The sequence below is a fragment of the Chinchilla lanigera genome, unplaced genomic scaffold, assembly GCF_000276665.1.
Source record: "Chinchilla lanigera isolate Chin_1 unplaced genomic scaffold, ChiLan1.0 scaffold00005, whole genome shotgun sequence".
Lineage (NCBI taxonomy): Eukaryota > Metazoa > Chordata > Mammalia > Rodentia > Chinchillidae > Chinchilla > Chinchilla lanigera.
The window spans coordinates 9,639,173-9,663,541 of NW_004955406.1; the positions used below are offsets into that span (position 1 = coordinate 9,639,173).

At 44.2% G+C, this 24,369-nt stretch overlaps 1 protein-coding gene across 1 annotated transcript in view; it reads right to left on the minus strand.

The window, feature by feature from the left end:
- Kif28p overlaps positions 1-24,369 on the minus strand; it is a 69,586-nt gene that overhangs the window by 21,132 nt on the left and 24,085 nt on the right. Inside the window, exons 4-12 of the mRNA XM_005374794.2 lie at positions 19,686-19,721; positions 18,060-18,284; positions 16,036-16,190; positions 14,544-14,655; positions 12,070-12,137; positions 9,907-10,016; positions 5,193-5,320; positions 3,049-3,139; positions 1,012-1,066 (exon numbers count right to left, since the gene is read on the minus strand). Coding sequence (XP_005374851.1) covers positions 1,012-1,066; positions 3,049-3,139; positions 5,193-5,320; positions 9,907-10,016; positions 12,070-12,137; positions 14,544-14,655; positions 16,036-16,190; positions 18,060-18,284; positions 19,686-19,721 — 980 coding nt within the window. The remainder of the gene's footprint in view (positions 1-1,011; positions 1,067-3,048; positions 3,140-5,192; positions 5,321-9,906; positions 10,017-12,069; positions 12,138-14,543; positions 14,656-16,035; positions 16,191-18,059; positions 18,285-19,685; positions 19,722-24,369) is intronic.

A 24,369-nucleotide genomic window follows, 5' to 3' on the forward strand; every position in this document is an offset into this window, starting at 1 on the left:
CAACTTCATCAGGAAAGCCATAGTGGTCATAGGGAGGGATTTTTGGAGGTGGCTGGTTCTAGGGTATGTGATGGTGGGATTAAGGATATGATTCTGTGACTGATTCATGGTGTGATGTTAGGGTTAAGGGTGCTCCACAGGTCGTCAGCTTGGATAAGGGACAGAAAGCGGGCTCCTGTTGTCAGTTGCTGCGTTCTGCTTTTGCTGCCTTCTGCCTGCCATGAACTGTTTCTCCTCTGCAATACTCCTCTGCCACATCACCCTGCCTTGGAGCCAGCTGATTATGGACTGAAACCTGTACAAATTGTGAGCTGAAGTAAATGTTTCCCTCTTTAAGTTTGGATGTTATATATTTTGTCTCAGCAACGAGAAAAGTAACTAAGACATAGGCCCTAGGGTTTCATAGACTTCTATAAGGGACTCCTGAGGGAGTCGTTGGTGGAGAGAATCACCCCAAAATGTAGGCTGTCACCTGTTAGTCCAGTCTGTGAAGGTCCCAAGTACTGAGATCTGAGGATGCAGCTGCCTTTGGAGATGAGACCACTGAAGTCATGGGCCACCTGTAATGGGCTTGCCCTTTCAATTGTTTCCTCACCAGATCTCACTTCTGTTTATGAAGAATCACCACACAGACTTTTGTCACTGACATCTCCTTATTTCTCAAGACCAGAGCCAAGAGAACAGTGAGCCTGGTCCAATAGACTTCAGTTAGAGAACAAGACCCTTCCTAAACATTGTCACACAGTAGGTCACGAAAGAGGACCCTTCATATTTGTCCAGTAGGATCGGTAACCTGGGCTGCCCACAACCTGGTGACATTCCAGCACCTCCTCTGTATCAAGCGGTCCTAATGTTCTTTTTTTTTTTTTTGGTTTGGTTTTTCTCCGGTACTGGGAACCGAACTCACGACCTTGCGCTTGCCAGGCAGGCGCTTTTGTGGCTGAGCTAAATCCCCAGCCCCGGTCCTAATGTTCTAATGCTGGACAAAGATGCTAAGTCACAGAAACTTACCCCAGGCCTTGAAGAGTGATAGCATTGGAAGCAGCCTGACCAGCGTCACAGGAACCTGAAAGAGTTAGGACAGCTCATCTTCAATGGTCAGGGTTTGGTCCTAACAGGGCAACACATCTGATGTTTTAGAAGTGACCTCTTCTCTTCGGAAGGATCATGTGAAGGGATTTTCCAGCTGGGTTGTCAGTTACAGTGGTGCCTGGATATGACTTTGCTTTATGGATTTTTTTACCTTCTGCCTTTTTCATGGTAGTCTTAGGTTTTTTTGAAAGTTGTGCCTTCTTCATGGGCATTTTGGAGAAAGAAATCAGAAGACACTGGGCCTTGGAAGACACTGTGAAGCCTGGCACAGGAAGACTCCTTGAAGCTCCATCTCTGGGTCTGCCTAGTGACAGCCGTAGGGGGAGGCAGAGGGTGTCACCTACAGCTTTTGGGCAGCCCTGGCCAGTGTCTCCTTGCCCCCACTACCATCCTGGAACCCACACCTATCTTAGCAGCCAGGGAGCCAGGGGTCATTGCTACTCCGGGTGCTGTATTCCAACACACTCAGTGTCCATTTAAGTCAAAGAGATATTTCAAGGTTCCAAAACTACGAAACAAAAATGTGGTAAGAACCACGGCTCTCTACATGCATGCCAGCCTCAGCAGCCTTTCCTGCCAGGATGCAACTGCAACACTGCGAGGACTGAGAAGATTGCTTTGGGCACTAGAGCGTACCCATTCTCAAGAAGGATGGAGACGGAACACCTGGTGGTTTTATGTCTCCCACAAGCTTCGACACGGCTGAATACAAAGCCTTTGTTGCCAGGCAGACCCTTATTGCCAAGGCACAGTTTATACTCTAGAGCTTTCTGAGAGAATTCCCTTGAAAGTAGCCTCTTCCCCCAAAAGTAAGACCTCTCTGGAGAATAATCAGCATTGAAAACTAGAGATCAAAAATGCCAGCCACAATCAGCCTATCCTCACCTTACGTGCCTTAACAGAGCAGTCACTGAACAGGAGAGCAACAGCAGGTAAGGCCAGGCCAGGCTGACTGGGGCTGGCATTTTTGATCTCTAGTTTTCAAGGCTGATTATTTACAGTTAGGTCCCATTTCTGGAGAAACATGGTACACTCTTGCCTAGCTCTTCGCTGCTTCTATGCCAGCTCCCCCATTTCTTCATTGGATTCTCCCAGGAGCAAATCTTGAATAAATCATCTCCACCTGAAAGATTGTCTCAAGGTTTGTTTCTGGGAAAATTCCACCTTGCACACCAGGCTAACAGTGGCTAACCTTTTAGGAAATAAGTTATCAATGATCAGTCATATACATTTTTTGCATGGCTGCATTAATCAAAACAAGTATATCTTACTTTTTCATGGAAAAAATATAAAATATTTTAATGGAAAAAGAACCATACCTGAATAACAGATAAACAAAATACGGTATCTGCATGCAATGGAATATTACTCAGCCTTAGAAAAGGAAGTTTTGAAGTGCTCTACAAGATGGGTAAACTTAAATCAGTCTTCACCCTACAAATATTGAATGATTCTACTTATATGTAAATTATCTGCAATAGTCAAATTCACAGGCACAGAAGCTTGAATTGTGGTTTCCAGGGCCCGGGAGGGTGAGGAGTTAGTTTTTAGTGGGCTCAGTTTGAGATGATAACGGAGAGTTCTGGAGACGGATGTTGGTGATGGTTACACAGGAGTGTGAAGGTGCTTAGTGCCCTTTAAGAGTATACTCTTAGAAATGCTTTAAGCATTTTGGTGAAGTTTGTTTTACATATTGTGCCACAGTTTGTTTTGTTTTGTTTTGTTTTGACAGGGTCTCACTATGTAACTCAGGCTGGTTCTGATTCACTATGTAGCCTAGGCTGGCCTCGAATTCAGGCAATCCTCCTGCCTCAGCCTCCCAAGTACTGGGATTACAGCCATGGGACACTGCCCAGTGTTAAAAATCAAAAAAGAAGGAAAAGAAGGCGGGTGGGCAGGAAGGAAAATGACTGGGCCAGAAGCAGAGCAGGACCAGGGCAGGGCAAGAGTGAATACCGGCGTGAATGAAGTACTTGAGGACCCTGGAGAGCTGCGGGTCCTCGTTGACGTTAAGAAGGTGAGGGAGGGTCTTCGTCAGCTGCCGTTCCTGGAGGAGAGAGGGAGAGTCTTGTGATCAAACCGCACCCTCCCAGTCTACTTCCCAGCTGATCCTGTATGGGGTGGAGCCGAGTGTGGGAGGTGGCCTAGCAGGGCGGGGTCAGCTGCTGGGAGCCTGAGTGCATCTGGACAGGGCTCTTCCAAGCACAGCCGCCGGCTGTCCCTGCCCTCCTCCCACCAGCTGCCCTTGTGCTGCCTCTGTCTCGACATCTGCCCCACCCATCTCTTCAGACCCTGGAGTCCTGGGGCTCCCTGCTCCCAGCCGCCTGGATGCCCCACCAGCAGTGCCTCGCTGGGATCCTTTCATCCTGCCATCCTCTAAAGGCCTGCCACCGCTTAATTGGCCACTAGGTGCTGATGGCAAAAAAAAGACACTTTGCATTAACCCTCCCCTGGTTAGCTAAGTGCATTCATTTTTTTAAAGCAAGTACTGGCTGGTTTCATGCTGATAGAGGGTTGCTAGCCAAACAGGACTGGAATAAACTCCACAGGCACAAGGAAATTGTGTGTGTGAGTGTTGTGTGTGTGGGTGTGGTGCTAGAGATGGAACCCAGGGTTTCGTGCATGGTAGGCAAGTGTTATGCTACTGAGCCAAACCCCTAATTCCATGCAAGGAGAAATTTTAATTCTTTTTTTTTTTTTTTTTTTCCTGGTACTGGGAATTGAGCTCACAACCTCATGCTTGCCAGGCAGGCACTGTGCCGCTGAGCTAACTCTCTAGCCCAGAGAAATTTTAATTCTTAAAATCCATTCTGATTAAGAGTAAAGAGGATAGAAATCTTTTCAATTGTCGTGATTCATGCAGTACACAAATTCTCTACACCTGTGCTAAGTCCTACTTGGCCCAAGAGTCATAGGCCCTGCTCCCCCTTAACAGGATGCTGCTTTAGTAAAGCTCCCAGCTGCACCCCATGTTGTCCTGCCTTTAGAATCCTTGGTCCCTAACTTCATCCAAGCTCCGATACCACAGACCCCTCCCACTCCTCTCCTGCCTCCTGCGACCTGGTCTAGGCTTCCAAGGTCTCCAGCATCCAGGATGGGCTCTCCCACCGTCCTGTGTTCCAGGTCTGACCTGTAACTTTGGGGTGTGCCTGGAGCCTCGCAGCTGTGAAGTTGTGGTGGGTTGGGGGTGCCAAGAGGAGGCAGAGAGGGCATCTCCCTCACCCATGGATGACATTTGCATCACAGCCCAGGGGTTGGGGATGTAGCTCAGCTGAAGAGAACTTGTATAGATTTTGCAAAGCCCAGGTTTCCATCCCTAGCACCAGAAAAAAAAATCTGTATCACAGGCCATTGTGATCTGATACTGATAGTAAGTGCCAGGAGAGATGCCATGGCTCAGGTCACTCCATACACACCTAGGGGACAACTCATAAGCCTCAAATTCTCCCCAAACTCTAATCACCAGCAGCCCCGAATTGCACGCTCAGCTGCACTCACCAGTGTGCACCTAGGCCTTTCTGGCTCTTTCTTCCTGCCCTGGGGCTGCCCCCGCAGCTCCACAGTAATAATCAGTCCTATATCATATGTCCCATCTATGTGTTTGCTGGCAAACCCTCACCACACTTGGAGGCTGTTAGGATTTGTGCCTAGATGCATCCCCCGACCCCCTGCCAAAAGCCTCACGCAGTCCTCGGTGGGAATTTTTCAGAGGTGGCTGGATCTACAGTGTGTGATGCTAGGATTGATTCATGGTGCAGTGCTAGGCTCAAGGGAGCTAGGATTAAGGGTGTGAGTGTTACCTGCTCTCAGTAGCCTGGATAAGCTATAAGGGATAGAAAGAGCTGTGGTCATCCCTTGTTGCTTTGTTACCTTCTGCCCACCATGAACTGTTTCTCCTCTGCAATGCCTGTCTGCTATGCCACTCAGCCTGAGCCTGCTGATTATGAACTGAAACCTCTACAAACTGTGAGATAAATAAACCTTTCTCCCTTTAACTTTGGGTGTCAGGGATTTTGTCTCAGTACTGAGAAAAGTAACTAAGACAGGGGTCTCCACATACAGGGTGGAGACCGCCCTCGGCGGGGAGGAGGGAGGCTCACCAGGGCCACGGCCGCGTACTGCTGCTCCCATTCTCTCCGTGCCTGCTCTAGCAGGTGTGCCCAGGTGCCCTGGGCAGCAAGAGTCCCCAGCTGGTGTTCTGCCAGGAAACAGTAGAGGATTTTAAACTCTAGGAAGAGGGAGGATTTTAAGCACTAGGTCCGAGGTGTCAGAGATGAGGCACAGAGTCACTACAGTACTCTCAACTGCGTTCTCAGTGAAGATGGGGGACACCCATGGAGGGGAAACCGAGCTGCATGTAAGTGTGGAGAACTCACTGGGTAAGTGCTCGGATGAGCAGCATTGCTGTGTAACTCATAAGGGGAGGAGAGATAGTCTCTCTCTCTTTCCTATGGGATTATGAGGAGGCTTCATCTCATACCATCATTGAAGAGAATTCCCTACCAGGCCATGGGGTTCAGGAAGAACCATAGATTTATCTTACATTGTCTTTCATGCATTTTGTATCTTTGCTTATGAATAATGGGAATTAGATGTCATGTGTATGTCAATATCCAACGCATCCAGGTTTCGTTGTTAGAGACACTTGTGGCACCCAGATCCATGGGTGGGCCAGCCATGTGCACTGACTCTACTTAGGAAGCGCTTTGTTGAGGAGGAAGCCTGGGGATGTTCCTGGTAGGGCCACCTGAACCGTGTCTGACACCACGATGAATGGGATCGTGGACAGGAAGAGCTGGCATACCAGACAGTCCAGCTGGGGAGGGAACAAGGGACCAGGGTTGGGAGCATGAGTGTTACACAGCACTAAACATAAAAATTTTGTTTTTTTATGTTGCTGTCTTGATGTTGAACACCTTACCAATTGTACATCAACAGCTTTCTAGTTTACCCTCATTATCCATCCCATTTTAAACCATTACTGGGCATAAAATGTACCTGTAGTATAAAATATATGAATTTTTAAATTTTAAAAAAGATTTATTGCAGTAAAAGACACATTGCCATGAATCCCCTTAAAACACTCTCCCTGGCCTTGAACACACTTATCCTCCCCTTCAGGCCACTTTCTGGAGAAGTTCTTTCCTGAGTGTCTTCAGTTGTACCCCTGTGGCTACCTCAATGTCCTGAACCAATTAAAAATGTTTGCTTTTGTGGTCAGTTTGATTTAGGGGAAGAATGAAAGATCACCTGGTGCCAGATCTGGTCATTAAATTGGAGGAGGACACACTGCAATGGTTTTACAAGGCCGCCTTTCCATTGAATGGTAGTTGGCAGCAACATTCACCAATTTTTTATCATACCTTGTAAAGACACTTGTAAAGGACTTGTAGAACTGCTTCAGATAGTGGCAAGAATGATGGGATAATTTATGACAAACCAATAGCCAAAAATCCTAATATTAAATAGGTGGGAAGCTAAAAGCTCTCTCTCTTAGAAACAAGATGCCCAGTGTCACCAGTACTGTTTAATATAGTTCTCAAAATATTAATGCAAGGAATCAGGCAAGAGAAAGAAATAAAAGTGATATACATAGAAAAGGAAAAGTCAAATTATCATTATTTACAGATGACATAATCCTCTACATAGAAGACCCAAAAATTCCACGAACAGCCTCCTAGAATTAATAGCCAAATTCAGCAATGTAGTAGGGTACAAAGTAAACACACAAAAATCAACAGCATTCCTGTACACCAATAAGGAACTCAACTAGCAAGATATTAGGGAAAGAATACCTTTCATAATAGCATAGAGAAAAAGTAAATAATTAGGAAGTAACCTAAAAAAGGAAGTTGACAATGAAAACTTCAGCACTCTGAAAAAGGAGACACAAAAGAACCTCAGAAAATGGAAAAATAGTCTCTGTTCCTGAATAGGCAGAACCACTATAATCAAAATGGCCATGCTTCCAAAACTGATATACAGAGTTAAAACAATCCCAATACCAACAGCATTCCTCACAGAACTGGAGAAAACAACTCTAAAACTTATACGGAGTCAGAAGAGTCCTCAAAGCAAAAGCAATCCTGGGCAACAAGAACAAGGCAGGAGGAGTCACAACTCCAGACTTCAATTTATACTACAAAGCTACATTGATAGAAAAAGTATGGTATTGAGGGGAGAAGTAGACATGTGGATCAATGGAACAGAACAAAGGATGCAAAAATAACTTCAAGCACATTCAGCTACCTGATCTTTGACAAAAGGACCCACAACTTAGGCTGGAGGAAAGGTAGCTCCTCTTCAACAAATGGTGCTGGGAAAACTGACTATCCACACACAGAAGACTGAATCTAGAGCTAGACCTATATCTCTTACCATGTAAATTAAAATCAAGATGGATCAAAGTTCTAAGTATTAATGCAGAAACAATCTGCTGGAGGATAAAATAAGTAAAACTCTTAAAGACATAGACATAGGCAAGAACTTTCTGAACAGAACTCCTGTTGCACCAAGAATCAACAAGTGTGATCATATCAGGGGCTGGGGATTTAGCTCAGCGGCAAAAGCGCCTGCCTGGCAAGCGCAAGGTCGTGAGTTCGGTTCCTGGTACCGGAGAAAAACCAAAACCAAAACAAAACAAAACAAAACAAGTGTGATCATATCAAATTAAACAGCCTCTATACAGCAAAGGAAGCAGCGAATAAAATAAAGAGAAATGGAAAATGGAAATATTGCCAGCTATTCCTTGGACAGAAGACTAATACTAAGAATATATAAAGAACTCAAAAAAAATTAGACCTTCCCCTAAAATAAAAGACCCAACCAAAAAATGGGCAACTGAAATGAACAGATATTTCTCAGAAGGAGAAATACAAATGGCCAATAAATATAAGAAAAAATGCTTAAGTTCACTATTTGAGAAATGCAAATTGAAACAACACTGTGCTTCCATTTTTTTTTTTTTTTTTTTTTTTTTTTTTTTTGTCTTTTTGAGACAGGGTCTCGCTATGCAGTTCAGGTTGGCCTTGAGTTCACTTTGTAGCCCGGGCTGGTCTCGAACACACAACAATCCTCCTGCCTCAGCCTCCTGAGTGCTGGGATTACAGGCGTGTGCCACCATGCCTGGCTTTGTGATTCCATTTTACCCCAGAAAGAATGGCTATCATCAAGAAATCAGATAACAACAAATGCTGGTTAGGCTGTAGAGGTGCGGGGCCGGCTGGGGGAGGAATACTTCTATGTTGTGGCAGGAATATAAATTTATATAGCCATTTTGGAAATATTATGGAGATTCCTCAAAAAACTAAAATAAGAAATTCCATTCAATCCATTTATTCTCCTTCTAGGTATCTTCCCAAAAGAGTTAAAGTCATCATATTACAGTAACACATGCATATCCATTTTATAGCAGCACAGTCCATAATAGTTAAATCTTGGAAGTGGTCTATATGTCCATTACCAGATGAACGAATAAAGAAAATGTATTTGTACACAATAGAGTACTATGCTGCCATAAGGGAGGATAAACTTGAATCATTGGTAGGAAAATGAATTACCTTGAGACCACAATGTTAAGTGAAATAAATGGGACATAAAAGCTTAAATATCGTATTGTTTCTCTGACGTGAGAAACCCAAAATGTAAATAAACAGCAAATTAAAGGATAGATAATAAGAAAAAAAAAAGAGATGGGGGGAATGGGAGGGAGGTTAGGGAAAAGTGCAGCTGGGAGAGAAAGTAGGGGAAGCAAAAAGAATTAAGTACCACCTCCTCACGATGGATGTAATCTTTACGTACTATCAATATGTACTAACACAAATTAAAAATAAAAAGAATTCTGGGAGAGGTGTGTTTAAAGTGAGGGGAATATTTTAAGGGGATTAATGGTAATGTGTCTTTTACTGTAATAATTTTTAAAATTTAAGCCTTCACTGTGTATTGTGATTACCCATTCTATACCTTGTGTATCCCCCTTGTATATCTTCATGGTACCAGACTGAAAACTGGGGCCTTAATTTAAAGCAGTGATTCTGGCTGACTGTGCATTGTGATCCACTGCACACCTTAGCAGAGGAGGGAGGCAGAGTTAGAGACATTCAAAGCCAAAGGACAGGTGCGCTCCAGGGCCTTAACTCACGATCTGTTACTCATAAACAGTGTGTTCTTCGGCCCCCCAATTTTACCAGCCCTCAGGTCCCAAACTGCAGTCCCTTCTGTCTTTTCTCTTACTTCCTAATTAAAACTCTTGCCTGTAAATACCTGCTGTTGCTTTGGCTTTCATTTCCATTATTGCTGAAGCAAGCGCCCACACTCACTAGACCCACATGCTGGCCTGAGGCTCTGAGTCCGCTGGTCTGCGGGGAGCCCAGTCACCAAGCCAAGCACTAAACTAGAAGAGGTGATCCTGGGTTATACCATTCACTTAACTGCACAAAGCCATAAATGTCAGATGCTACCCACTCCCCAAGTGTTAAGGAAACCGGCAGTCCTGGTAGAAATGATGGCCTCAAATAAAATGACAAAGAAAGAGACTAAAATAGCTGTTCTAAAAGGCAGGGCTATTATTTCTTATAACCTCACGTGAGTCTTCATTGTCCTGAAGGTTTTTTCTAAGGGTAAGCCAAAATATCTCCAACGAAGCCCCAGAGGTCCCGCCCACCTGCCCTTGGGCTCCCTCCAGTTCTGCCCAGGGGTTCTTCCGTGGCTCCAGGCCCAGCTCCAGGCCTCCAACCCCAGCCCCTGGGCATTAGCCAGCTCAGACCCCTCCTTGCTCCGGTCACGGACTGAGCATAGCCTCCTGACTCAGCTTACCTGGCACTCCAGAGTTTCCGCCCCCAAGCAGTAGTCTGCTGTTCTCTGCCCTTGACTCTCTTCCCAGTGTGCAGGTGTTGACAACAGCTTTGTTCCGGACCTTTTTAGCCCTTTCACGAGCAAAGACAAACACTCTCTCAGGTCCCTTTGTGGCTGGAGCTGAACCACCAGACCCAGGGCAGCAGCAAGTGTGCTCAGAGGCCACGCAGAGTGGGAGCCTGACCCTGCTTGGTCACCAGAGATTCCACCCTGCCCAGTTCCAGTTCCACTACACCATTAAGACCGGAAGTGACTTCTGTAACTTACATGGTTCAAATAAACCCGTGCGGCTCAGCTGGAGTGTGCTGGGCCTGGGGGGCCTGAGGCCTGAACACACTTTGTTATTTGAGAATCTGTACAATCGATTTCACTGCTGCTGGAGCAACTGAAATCCTAGAGCCACGAGCTCCTGTTCTGTCGTGTGTCCCAGGCCAGGAGGAGCTTAGACGTCTTTGGGACTTAGAAGTCTTCATCCCCCTTCGGTATCACCAGAGAACACATGGAATACTTCAAATATTGCATAGGGCATACTTTCCTAAAACACGACTGGCTCTTTATTGGAAATCACATTAACCTAGCATCCTATAGAGAGAGAGAGAGTGTGTGTGTGTGTATGCATGCAAGTACACGCATCAGTGTGTTGAGGATCAAACCCAGAACAGTGTACATGCAAAGCATATGCTCTTCTCTGAACCACAACTTTAGCCAGCATCTTATATTTTTTTTGCTAAGTCTGGCAATCTCGCCCCTCTCATTTTATACAGGAGAGACTGAAACAGTCACTGGCAAGGCCAGTCCGAGTTACACAGTCCACAGCAAACTTCTTTCTCTCCTCTGCAGTGTCACCGCTCCTGCAAAAACTGCTAGCAGCACACACGCATCTGATAGGCAGGGAGAAAACAGCATTCTAGATGCTGCTCAAGCAGAAATTCAACCTAAAGACCTGAGTTTGTGTTGCCGGAAAAAAACACCTAATGAAGTGACACGCTGAGGCTGTGCTGTGAGGGGTGAGAAAGAAAGTGCCACAGACACAAGTGACAAACTGAGAGGACAGCGGAAGAGAAGACTAGCAGGAAAGGCGATCACTTGGTGGCTTAATCGTAACTCTTGTCTCCAAGCATCCCCTGTACGCCAGGCAGAGCTTTCCAGGAATGAATGGTTCGGCCCCTCAGTGTGTGAGGGAGAGGGCGTCACCGGCTCAGCCTCTTTTCCGGGTTGCAGAGCTGCCTGAGCTGATCTAGCTGACTCACAAGGCTGAGCCCTGACAAGCGACACCTAGGGCTGGCAAATAATCTTTGTATCCGTGTGACGCCGAGCTCCTGGAGTGCAGGGCGAGAACGCCCCGCTCCTCTCCGCCTGGATTGGAGCTGCAGGGGCGGCTCCTCGGTCTCCGCCTTGGTGTGGGAAGGAGGATGGGGCCCTGGAGGATGGGTTTCCACCCACAGTCACACTCGCCTTTCTCACAGTGCTCAGGGGCGGCAGGCGTAGGATGAGCTGCAGATGCCGGCCTTCAAGAGCAAGAGCACAGCTTGGGACAGCCTCCTGCCAGAGCTAACTGTACACAGGGTGTTTCCCAGGTCGGGTGGGCAACAAGGCAGCAGGCGATGATAGCCTTCCCTAGGGAAGAGGCACCTAGGTCCAGGCCTTTTCCAAAGAGTGTAACCCCTGCATGGACTCTGGCAAATGAGGTGACCAAGCAAAGAGACTCTGACCTGTTCAAAAGGAGTCATTGGAAGCTCATCTATTCCATGGTTCATCTTCGTTTATTATTAGCACAACCACTCCCTGTCGGGCTCTATTCTGTCCCTGTGTAAGAGGAATATGTGAATAGCCATGGTATTTGGCAGGAAATTACAGGGAGGCACGCAACGAATCACATCAGGATTGGCATCCGTGCCTCTCCCATTTGAGACCACAACTCCTCTCCTATCTAGGACTCGAGGACAGAATCATTTCTTTTCTTATTTGTTTTATTTCCTTTTCCTTCTCTGTTGCGGATCATTTTGATCTCCTTGTCTTGGACTCTCACCCTGTAGGCTGACCTATCAAGCAGGAACAACCTGGAAAATGTTCCCTGGTTCAGAACACAGACACACCGTGGTAAAGAAATATTCATAAGTGTACCTTTCAGCATATCTTAATGTTGATAAAGTTTCCTCATAGCAGATGTCAGCTGGACTTATGGCTGCGATCTGTAAAAACATACCGTGTAGATTTTATTATTTATAGAGGGTTTTATTACAACTGATGTTGTGAAAACAGCTAACAGTCCTAGAACAGTTGCGCATCTTATTACTTACAGGATTGTTCAAATCTTGTAACTCAGAAAACTAGGCTTAGAGAAAAATAATACCCTCCAAATCACCTAGACAATAACCGGCAGAGCTGGAGTTTGAACCCACCACTGACTGACTCTAACCCCCGTGCCGCTGACGTTAGAACCACACTGTTCTCAGCATTGAGTCCCCAGAGATTTTCTCAGGCCTTCTGGTGATTGTTTACAGCTAGCATTGCAAAGAGCAATAAGAATTGCTCATGCCTTGACAGCCATTTCTATGGTTTCACATCTGGGTATTGACTTTGGAGTCATGGTGCTAGAATTTAGAAAATAAACTTCTCCAGTAAGAACCTTTTTGGTGATTTGGAGGTGGGCAGGCCACGACTGGTGACCGGAGACGACATCGTAACTGTCCTTGTGGCAGCTCATGGTTTGTGGAGCTGGACTCTCAGTTCCCAGAGCTGTAAAAGCCTGGCAAAGAAGTCTGCAGCCCTTTTTGTTTTCAGTACAGGGACTGAATCCACAGAGCCTTGAGCTACATCCCCAGCCCTTTTACAAGTTTATCTTGAAACCCAATATTGCTAAATTGCCTAGGTTGGCCTCAGATTTGCCATCCTTTGGCTCAGCCTCCCGAGGAGCTGGGATTACAGGTGTGCACCACCACACCCAGCTACTCTACACCTTTAAAGTTTGTTCACTTGTATCGCCTCACTTATCATCACAGGAGTGTTTTCAGGTGGTCATCGTTACTGGCTCCAAGTTAGAAATGCAGGAAAGGGAGTTTTAAGATCTGTGCTAATATTGGGACTGGCGCTGTGGAGACTCTAGAGATTGGAGGCTGGCCTTGCAGAATCCCCGTTTTATTTGCTTCCTGAGATGATCAGTGATCACCTCTCTCCTCCTCCCCCTAACCTTCTTTGTTAAATCATTGTAATGGGGGCTGGAGTGCAGCTCGGTGATACAGCACGTGTTTAGTCTATACAAGGTCCTTCCTTCAATCCCCAGCACTTAAAACCTCAAACAAAAACAACAATAATTAAAAATACACTAACGCGGGGCTGGGGATTTAGCTCAGCGGCAAAAGTGCCTGCCTGGCAAGCACAAGGTCGTGAGTTCAGTTCCCGGTACCAGAGAAAAACCAAAAAAAAACCAAAATGTAAAAATACACTAACGCTTTTAGTCAGCCCTTTCCAGTCTTGCAGGTGTAATCTTGCCGATGTGCCCGCCCAGACGTTGCCCTGCTGGGCTCACAGTCTCCGGTGACTTTGTGCACACCTACTTAGACCGGTTCGATAATCAGAGGGTGTGGTGTGGGCCTCGTGCTGCTGCTGCTGCTGCTGCTGGGTGCGCAGTGCCAGGGTGATCTCAGGCCTCCAGGCATGCTAGGCCAGGGCTGTATCAGAGTGCTACATCCCAGCCCTTATGGGCACAGTTTTTTTTTTTTTTTTTTAGTTTTTTTCCGGTACCAGGGATCGAACTCATGACCTTGCACTTTCGGGTCAGGCACTGTGCTGCTGAGCTAAACCCCCAGCCCCTTGGGCACAGTTTTATTTCCCGTTCTTGAGGGGTGGTCGAAGGACCCCCCACGGGTAACTGATAAACCAATAACTTTCAAAGTTTTTAAAATAAGCAAGATTAAGAGATGAAGGAAGTGTTATACTGTGAAGTTGTGGAGAGAGGAGGCCTCCCAAGTACCAGGAGAGGGCGTTTTTTCTCTTCCCTAGGATGCAGAGTTTGCCTGGGTTTGTCCCTCTCTGCAGCTGGTGCAGAGCCCTCATTTTAACTCAGTCCACGCACTCCGTGGACAGGGCAGGCACTCCGTGCTGACGGCCTAGAGTTTTGCTGAGATGACAAACTCAGTGATTCTCCAGCTGGTGCTTCTGCTTCGTACAGAACTGATCTCCAACCTCGCCACGAAGTGACTGCCGGTTGAGACTAGCACGACAATGCCAGGGGTAGGTACTAAATTATTAGTTTTTTCTGGTAGTGAAAGTAATATATGTTCCAGGCTCGGGTGTAGCCTAGCACGCACCAGACCCTGGGTTCTATCCCCAGCACTGCAAAAACAAAACATAATAGATGTTCCTGAAAATTACAGAAAAGAATAAATTAACAATTAGAGTTAGAAATAGAAAGCTTCACTTGAACACTAGAAGAAAAGGCACCAGGGGGTGCGAGGTAACGTGCGAGGAGGTACATGCGCAGCAGGTCACTTCGAAGTGCTGTTATGGGTGAACTGAGAAGAACTTTAATCACAGTGACAATATCAGTAGCCATGATGACTAAGTCAGTGTAAAATGTGGTAAGAAATTGTTTTTACCAAAGTAGTTCTGCTGTTCCCACCCAGCGCTGACTGGAGCAGTTTGGTCAGGACAGAGTCTCGGTAGGGAATGTGCGGGACTTTCTTCCTCAGCGCAGCGTCAGCCAGAGCACTGGATGGAAAGAAAGCAAATAGTAGCTGAGAAGAGGGCATCAGGAAGAAACCTGCCTCCCTGGGGGTCACTCAGGAACACCCCATAAATCCTGTTTGGCCCCTGTAAACCCGATAATACCACAGAAGAGCAGGGACACTTCCTGCAGAGATGCCAGAGCAAGAGAGGACGGGCTGCCACTCCCTCTCTGGGAGTGCTGGAGAAATCAAAGAACAGAGAGGGAAGCTGGGACCAAGAAGCTAACACACAAAACCATGAAGGGGCTGCCACGTTAATTTGTGCAGGACTGGTAGTGTGAAGACAGGATCCAGGAGTGGCAGGAAGTCTTTTTCTTGTCTTTTGTGCATACTTCCTTAATAGGAGAGGGGATGAAACGTTGCCACCCTGCTCCAGGGGACTGCAAAGAAGGCAGTGTGGGCCTTGGTGAGGCGACCACACCTGTAGCCCCAGCTGCTTGGGAGGGTGAGGCAGGAGGATCACTTGAACCCCAGGAGTTTGGGGTCAGCCTGGACCACATAGCAAGACCCCACCTCAGACAAAACAATGCTAAACAAAGCAAAGCAAAGCAAAGCAAAGCAAAGCAAAGCAAAGCAAAGCAAAGCAAAGCAAAAGGCAGTGCTGGCATTGAAGGAATAAAGAAAAAAGGAAATCTCATTTGTAAGAAATTATAAATACAAGAAGGGAAAAAGAAATTTATAAAATTAAGACAATTTATTGGAAAACAAAGATGGTGATCTTTTAGAAAAGAAGAACAAAAATGAAAAAACACCATGGTTAGGATTAACAGGAGATTAGACACTGGGGTAGTTGGAATTAGTGAATTAGTTCAGAAGAAATTATCTGGGTGGCAGCCCAGGGCCACAGCAATGGGAAATAAGACAGGAAGGGTAAGAAACAGGGAAGAAAGAGCGAGAAGACCCAAATAGTCCAATGAAGCTCCCAGAAGGGAAAAGAAGAAAGGACACGGATGGAGGTGATATGTGAAATATAATACTGAGAATTTTCCAGAACTGATGGAAATCACACACAGAGCTGTGAAGTCCCAGGAGGCTCAATGAAGACAATGATGGCAAAATCAGAGAATACCAAAAACAGCTTAAAGTAGCTGACGAAAAAAAGATTATGCCTCATGTCCGAGCTCATGCTTGTAATCCCAGCATTTGGGAGGCTGAGGCAGGAGGATGGCCACAAGTTCAAGGTCAGCTGAATTACATGAACTTCATAGCAACTAATTGTTTGTTTTGAGCAGGGTCTTGCTAAACCACCCAAGCTGGTCTTAAATTTGAGATCCTCCTGCCTCAGTCTTCTGAGCTGGGATTAGAGGTGGGCACCACTGTGTGCAACCAAGAAATAATTAGTGCCTGTCCACCGATTACATACCTGATAACATTTCCTAAAGTGGTTAAACTCAAGTTAACTCGTGATCCTTCCCTCAGTCTATCTCCTTCAGATCCTGAAGATTTCTGTCTTTCACTTCCTGCTAAATCCACCAAATTGATGCTGGATTGCTTGGTAAGAGCTCTGTCTAGAAAAACCTGTAAAAATCCACCCAGGTGGTCTATTAAAGTGCTGTGTGCTGCGTCAGAAGTCAACCTACTCTACATGCTTACGTAGTTCTTCTAACTGTAGTTCAAACAGAAAAAGTTTCTCATTTGAAATCCTCTTTATAACGGCATCTTACGGTACTGTATGACCAGGCCCAACAGCCTCACTGTCCCTTTCCATTTCTGCAAAGCTCTTTTGTAAGCATCATTGGATACCAGTGATAGTTCTGGTACATCTCTCATCAATAAACTCCAAAAATACACGCTGTCATGTGAAATCTGCAAAATAAGTAACCATTCAGGGTTGCATACCCCTGTGGTAAAATGAACATAAATTTTAGAATTCTACAGGCTGTCTTGCAGGCTACTGAACTGTTCTGTGTGTCAGCTCTCAGCTGAAGAATGGTAACAGTACTACATTATTGACATGTGGGGAGTGGGGTCCAAGGTAATAGATGCAATGGATCTCACACATGCCTGGCATGCAGTGTGAGGTGTTCTGCTGATGCCACTAAAGAGTGTGGCAGCATGGTGCTGAATATTCAGCTGATTTCTTTCCTTGCCCCTAAAATAAGAAGTTAAAAACCATATATATATATGTGTTTTTTGATAGTTTGCTTTTTGGTAGTGAGGCTTGAGCCCAGGGCCTTGAACATGCTAGGCAGGTGCTCTAGAGCTTAGCCACATCTCCAGCTCTTTTTAATTTTTTTTTTTTAAAGGCAGGGTCTCACTTATTTGCCTAGGCTGGCCTCAAACTTGCCATCCTCCTGCCTGCACCTCTGAGTAGCTGGGGTTACAGGCAAGTGCTAAGAGGCCTGGCCCTCATATAGTTTCCCCATATATAAAGTTTATGCCATTTACTAACATTGTAAAGGCAAGTGAATAGCACTTATAAGTTTACAAAATTCCTTAAAGTGCAGTATCTCAATTAAACCTCCACACTTTCCTGGGTAGAAACTCTTCATCCCATTTTACAGAACAGGAAACCAAAGTCAGAGACTAAGTTATTTCTCAAAGGTCTTAGAACTGTTAAGTGAGAGTGGGACATAGTCCAGTATTTGTTCATTATCCCTGGTGAGTGCAAGGTAATTTTCACTGATTACCATTTTATTTATTGCTGGTACTGTAACTTGGAGGACTGAGGTGGTACACTCATTGCTAGCTGTATGTTCACCCAGAATTTGGAATAATCACTTCTAGATCAAACTGAGACTACTGTGTAGATCATTCCCTGATACTCACCGAGGAATGTGGAGGAGAAAAGTCCACTCTAGTTTACCAAAGATTTTACTTAGTGGAATGTTTGTTCCAAACACTTAGTAGAGTGTTAGTTTACTTAATGGCTTACTTGGTTCCAAGGAATTTATCTTGGTATTGGTCAAAAAGGTACTGCAGTATCTTGTGGGGCCCAAGGCACAAGGCTCTGAAAGCTTGGACTCGTACTGGGGATACATGGATCTGTTTCTAACATAATTCTTCAAGATAAACCAGGGAGTCACTCTAAAATTTTCACAGTTTACTCCCGGGTCAATGTAGGATCAAAATTTTTTCCTCAGAGCATGGACTTTACTTGAGGGAAAACAGCCAACTATGGGCATTTTGGGGGTCTGGTAGATTGTAGGATTACCTCACTATCTGTAATGGACTAACTTAGGCCAGGACGGGCCATGGATGTTGGTGGGGGTGAGGAGCAGATACCTCACTTTTCCTTGTTTCTGACCTTACAGTTTAGAAATGGCCACCTTAACCCACAGGTCAGATCTGGAAGGATTCTATAACCCCCATCACATGATGCCACTGGGAACCTTGGCAGAGGGCGCTCCTACGGAGAGACGAGACTAGGGCAGTCACTGCACTCGCCTGCTTGAACCGAATGGTGGTGACCATGTGGGAGCGGCTGCTGCTGGCGTTCATGTTGGTTGATGCCGTGGTCCTGATTCTTGTTCCTTGTTCCATCAGCTTTTCAATTTGTGCGTAGTTCTCACAAGGCACAGACTTCAGGCCTTCCACGTAAAAGCCCAGGTGCTGATCTTCCCTGACTTTTAACCCCCCGGGCTTTTTGGTCCTAGAGAGCAAATCCCTTATCTGTAGAAAAGAAGAAACAATGTAAATTTCAAGAAAACTTTACTGCTCTATCTCTGCCTACAATATAATAAGTGTTCAAAATATTTACTGGATGAATGAGTAAATACTAAATTTCTGGCTGCCGGGCGTGGTGGTGCATGCTTGTAATCCCAGCACTGGAGAGGTTGAGGCAGGAGGATCGTTGCAAGTTTGAGACCAGCCTTGGTTACAAAGTGAGCTCAAGGCCAGCCTAACTGCATAGCAAGACCCTGTCTCAAAAAGACAAAAATAAAATAAAATAAAATAAAGAATTTCTGTAGCTACCAGACAACCTCATAAATGAACTAAGTAAGAAACAGGGAAATGGTTAATCAAGAAGATAAGGAAAATCAGTTGTAACTAGTGCAACCAGAAGCCTAATTTTAAAAATTAATTTAGAAGACTTTAGAAATGGCTTATTATTTTTAAGTACTTCAATGAAACTGCAAATTCCTAAGCAAAGGTCATCGTTGTCCACACAGACCCTAACACATAGCACTCAGGGAATGCTGCCAGGAGCACCCCAAAGAGCTGGCTGACCATAATCAAGACTGAGCACGGAGGGGACAAGATTCTCAGTATCCACAGTTGTCTGACTTTAGAAACTCTGGCTCGGGAAAGTGGGGAGACAGCAGAATGGAAGGAACATTTATGTGACTCAGCAATGGAGAAGAGTCAGCCCAAGGGAAGAGAAAGTATCTCGCTGTGCAGTGACAGTGAGGAAGCATAAAGCAAGCAGCACATTCAAGCAAGCCAGAGGTAGCTGCGGTCCACACAAGTTCTACCCCAGCCCAGGAGAGGTCAGGACACAGCCATCCTTGTCTCAGCTTGTCCAGTGAGGAGCAGAGCATGGCTATAGTCAGATAACTGCCCTATTTTAGCATTCTGGGAGGTTGAGGCAGGAGGGTCACATGTTTCAGCCCAGCCTGGACAACTTAGTGAGTTAGTGAGACCTTGTCTCAAAATAAAAAAAATTTAAAAGGCCTAGAGGTGCAGCTCCATAGTAGAGCACTGCCTAGCATGTGTTAAGCCCTGAGTTCTACTTCCAGCACTGCCAACAAGAAAGAAAGGAAGGAATGAAAGATGGAGTGGAAGGAGGAAAACCATACATGCCACTGAGGTGGCTGAACATAGAAGGACCTAACATGAGCTGGAGAGACAGTTCCAGGATAAAGCGCTTATCTGAAGGATGAGGAATTCCTGGTGGTTATTAGGATGCAGAAATTCACTTGGGTTTGTCAGAAAATATAATCTCTAATGCTAGAAGCATAAGTTGAAGGTTAAGCGCATGCTTAGCAGGTGCAAGGCCCTGGAGTTGATCCTCAACTCTGCCCCCTCACCCCTAAAAAAAAAAAGAGAGAGAAAAAAGGTAATCTCTGTTACCTGTTCATTGTAAATCTCCAGCATACTGAATGTAACCTGCATAGAGAACAGTACAAGTAAATACTCTGTTAAAAGGGGAAAACATGACATGGAAACAACAGAAATGTCCAACAAACAGAAAAGCTTATATCAAATATAGTGAAGCCCTATTTCAACAGGCAATGGGTTCTCAAGTACTTTTAATGACATTGGAGAAGTTCTCGATATAAATTTAAAACAGACATGGAACAGTATGTATAGGTGCTTCAGTCTCAACTGCTCACCCTCGTTCTGACGAGATGTAGAGGGAAAGATTGTTCTTTATCCTCTCATGGTTCTGGACTATTGCTAGCCTTGCTGGTACCTCTTAAGCAGAACTGGGAAAATCTGAGTGTTTTTAGTTCAGAAAAAGAGGTCTGAAATCTGCTACCCTGCACCCACGGAAAAGCCAGCTTGTCTGCAGGTTGCCCTGTGGTAAGTTTGCCAATCAGCTCTCATTGCCACTGAGCTTCCAACCAGCTTCAGAGTGTTTCATGTAAAACCGGCCAAATGGCCAAAGGTAGCAGACAAGGAAAGTCTCTAATATGATAGAGATCAAAACAAACATGTAGAAAAGAGGAACTCAGAACACTGGCAATGTGTAGACAACATTTTTTAAAGTGCTACAATTAATAGCTTCAAAGAGACAATCCACAAAAATGATTTTATTTTTAAAAAGACAGAGAATAAGCAAGAGTATTTGTAAATTAAATTTATGAATGACAGCCAAGATAAAAATGTAAAAGAATAGAGTTGAGGGGATCTTTCAGAATGCAGAACAAAAAGACCAAGAAATGAAAATTAGGTGCTAAAAGATAATAAAATTCCAAGACATGAGGTTCACAATCCAATTAGAATTTCCAGAAATGAAAAACAAAAGAAACAGAGGGGAGAAAATGGTAAGAGAAGCAATACTTGAAAAGTTTCCTAGAATCGGAGGACAGGAATCTCCACATTGTAAAGGGCCCCCTGAGTGTCCAGTATGATGAATGAGAAAAGACACACGAGGACATCAAGAAAAAAAGAGGATATCCTAAAAACTACTGAAGAGAGTGATCACAAAAAAAATCACACATAGAAAGTGGGAATCAGAGTGGCACCAGACTTCTCAGCTGTAACATTGGAATTTAAAAGATAATGGAAAGAAGTTCAGTATGAAAGAGCTACAATTCTGTTTTGGGAACACTGCAAGTGTGATGGTAAGAAAAGATATTTCTGCTGCACTGAGGATGCAAACAAATATACGACAGATGTACCTTTTCTGGGAAAATTGCAGCAAAAGGAGAGAATAAGCCAAAAATAGGAATATATTATATCTAAGAGCCAGAAGGGAAAAAAGAATGATGCTGAAGTAAAGTTCCAGAATTGCATTTGCAAGAAACCTGGGGAAACACTGCTTGAGACCATAGAAGAAGAATACAACCCTCCTTCTCAAGAAAAATGGAGAGAACCAATGGAATTAAGGAAACTGATGTGATTGAGAGTATAGAAAACATTACTAAAGAGCATATGACAGGGATTTAGAGCATTTAGGAAACAGGCTTATAAAAGATAGGTATAACACAAAAGTCAAAGGCAACTAAAAACTCCAAGAAAAACAAAGAACACAAAGGATATATGCATTACTTGGTTCAGCAGTAAACAATATTTGCACAGATAGAAATCACCATAAATTTAAAGTATTAATTACTACAGTAAGCCCCCAACTTACAAATGAGTCCCATGCTGGGAGAATGTTTTTAACTCAGACTTGTGTATAAGTCTGACACAGTGACTTCACTGCACAGCAGACCCCACATGTCCCATGATCTTGTCCTTGTTCTTCAGAATTGTGCCAGTGGTTGAACAATTCATGTTATAAGAACAAGCAATGTATACCATCTTTTTGCCTTGGTCCAATCTCTCAATTATGTTCACTTTTGTTTCCATGGTTATTGCTTTGCACATCCTAGCACAACCCAAATATTCCTAAGTTGGAAACTTACTGTGTAGATTTGTAATAAAAAATTTTTATAATTTAACTATGCAAGAGTGGTGAGAGAAAAAGGATCATGGTGGGAGCTGTGGGTGTGGCAGAGTTAAATTGTCTTCTACTATGTTGGAAAGATGATCTACACTATCCACAAAGGCTTTTTAAGAGGAGAAAGGACAATGCTATATTTAAATATGGAGCTAGACAGAGGGCATATAGCTAAGGAGCTGGAGATGGGAACTAGGAAAAATGGGAAGAAGAAAGGGATGGCAAGAAGCTGGTGTTTTCCATGAGATGAGGCTTTCAGTACTGTTTGAGTGGATTTTAAAACAGCTTTATTGAAATATCTGTGTACCGTTCACCCACTTAAAGTTATGATTCAGTGGAGTTTAGGATCCATACGGCAGTGCAAACCCACAGGTCTGTGGGTCAAATCAACTATGGGTCAAAAATAGTTGGAAGAAACTGCATCTGTCCTGAACACGGACAGACTTCTTCCCTTGCATTATTCCCTAGCCCGGGCAGCACAACATTTACATTGTATTGTGTTACTGTAAGTAATTGAGGCACGATTTAAAATATGTGGGAGGATGTACATAGATTCTATGAAATAGATGCTACTGAAATAAGAGACTGAAGCTCCACAGATCTGGGTACCCATGCAGGCGGTGGTGATGGTGGTCTTGGAACATATCCCCATGGATACTGAGGGGTGGTTTGTTCACAAAGCTGTGCAAGCATCACCTCAGTGCATGCTGAGAAAATATTGCCCTCTGCAAAGAAACCCATTAGAGGCCACTCCCCATGCTCTAAAGTCTCCTCTCCACTCCCCAGCCCTAATCTTTCTACCTAAATAGACTCTGTTTCTGACCATTTCATAAAAATACAATCAAGTAACACATGACCTTGTGTGTCTGGCTTTTTTCCCTTAGCATAATATTTCCAAGCTGTGTCCCTGTAATGGGTGCTAAAGTTCCATTCCTTTTTAAGGCTGAATAATATTCCACTATATGGATATACCACACTCTATTTGTTATTCATCATCAGATGGACATTTGGGTTGTACTTGTTGGCTTTTGTGACTATGCTTCTGTGGACTACTCATGTATAAGTTTTTATGTGGACATATGTTTTCCTTTCTCTTGAGTATTTGAGTTCTTAAACTGCACTTGTATTACACTAAAAACTTTTAAATTAAAAATACAAGAAGCCTGCCAGGTGCGGTGGCACACACCTGTAATCCCACCACTTGGGAGACTGAGACAGAAAGATTACCATGAATTCAAGGCCAGCCTAGGCTACATAGTGACTTCAAGCCCAGCTCAAATTGACTTAGCAAGACACTGTGTTAAAAAATTTAAGAAACGGGGCATAATGGCACACATCTGAAATCCCAGCACTCTGGGAAGCTGAGGCAGGAGGCTCACAAGTTCAAACCTGACCTGGGAAATTTAGCAATTTAGTGAGACCCTGCATTAAAATAAAACATAAAAAATTAAAAAGGAATGAAGATATAGCTCAATGCAAAGGCCTGAGATTCAGTCTTGGAGGGGGGAGAACAGGTGTTTAGTTGGGTGATGAGATTATGAGTAATTTCTATGCTATAATTTAAACACATTCCTTTTAAAATCAGAAAATCCCAACACTTGGGAGGCTAATGCAGAAGAACTACAAGTTCAAGGCCAGTTAAGGCTGCATAGAGAGATCTTGTCTTAAAATGCCAAAAAAAAAAAAAAATCAGAAAAATAAGATGAAAAATGAGAATGCACTTTTGAATTTTCATGATACCAATTTAATTTCTTCTGCCATTGAGATACTATGCTTACAGGTATTGTCATATTATTGTCATATTTCAGGCTAATCATGTTAATGGTTACATTAGCCATTTGACAATACCACAAACCTTCCCTGGATCTAAAATTGAATCTTGAATCATCTGTGCCAGAGCAAATAAGAAATTATAGTAGGTAGGGGCTGGGGATTTAGCTCAGCAGCACAGCACCTGCCTGGTAAATGCAAGGTCCTAAGTTCGATTCCTAGTACTGGAAGAAAAAACAAACAAAAAAAAAAAAAAAAAGAAAAGAAATTATAGTAGGACAAATAAGAAAAAACTACTATTCTTAAAGCCTTGGTGTAGCTCAGTAGTAGAATGTGGGTTTACCATGAATAAGGTCCTGGGTTCAATTCCCAGCACCCAAAACAAAAAGCTAATCCACTAACATTCTTCATTTAGAAATAAAACAAATAAATTTAGATGAGAATGCGTCAACCACTGTGGTAGAAGAAGGCAGCAAAGGAATCCATAAACTTTGGTTAGGTGAGGTTTGTGTTATGACTTCAAGAATAACTCCTTATTAGTGTCAGCAATTCAATGGCCTGTTCCTATGACACCTAAAGTGACTTTTAAAGCTGTATCCTCAGGCCTGGGGTGTAGTTCAGTGGCAGAGCACTGGCCTCACATGTGCAAGGCCTTGGATTTCATCCCTGGCACTGAAAAGATAACACTAAAAATGTCCTTGGGTTTGCCTCTATAGAACTTGACAAATTCAACATCTTTGCCTAAAACATGCTTTGTAAACATACAAATGTTTTGGTATGGAAAATTAACACAGAGGTTGAGGGGTGTAGTTCAGTGGTAGAGTGTATGCTTAGCATGCCTGAGGCCTTACAATAGTCAGTATAGGGGGATAAAAA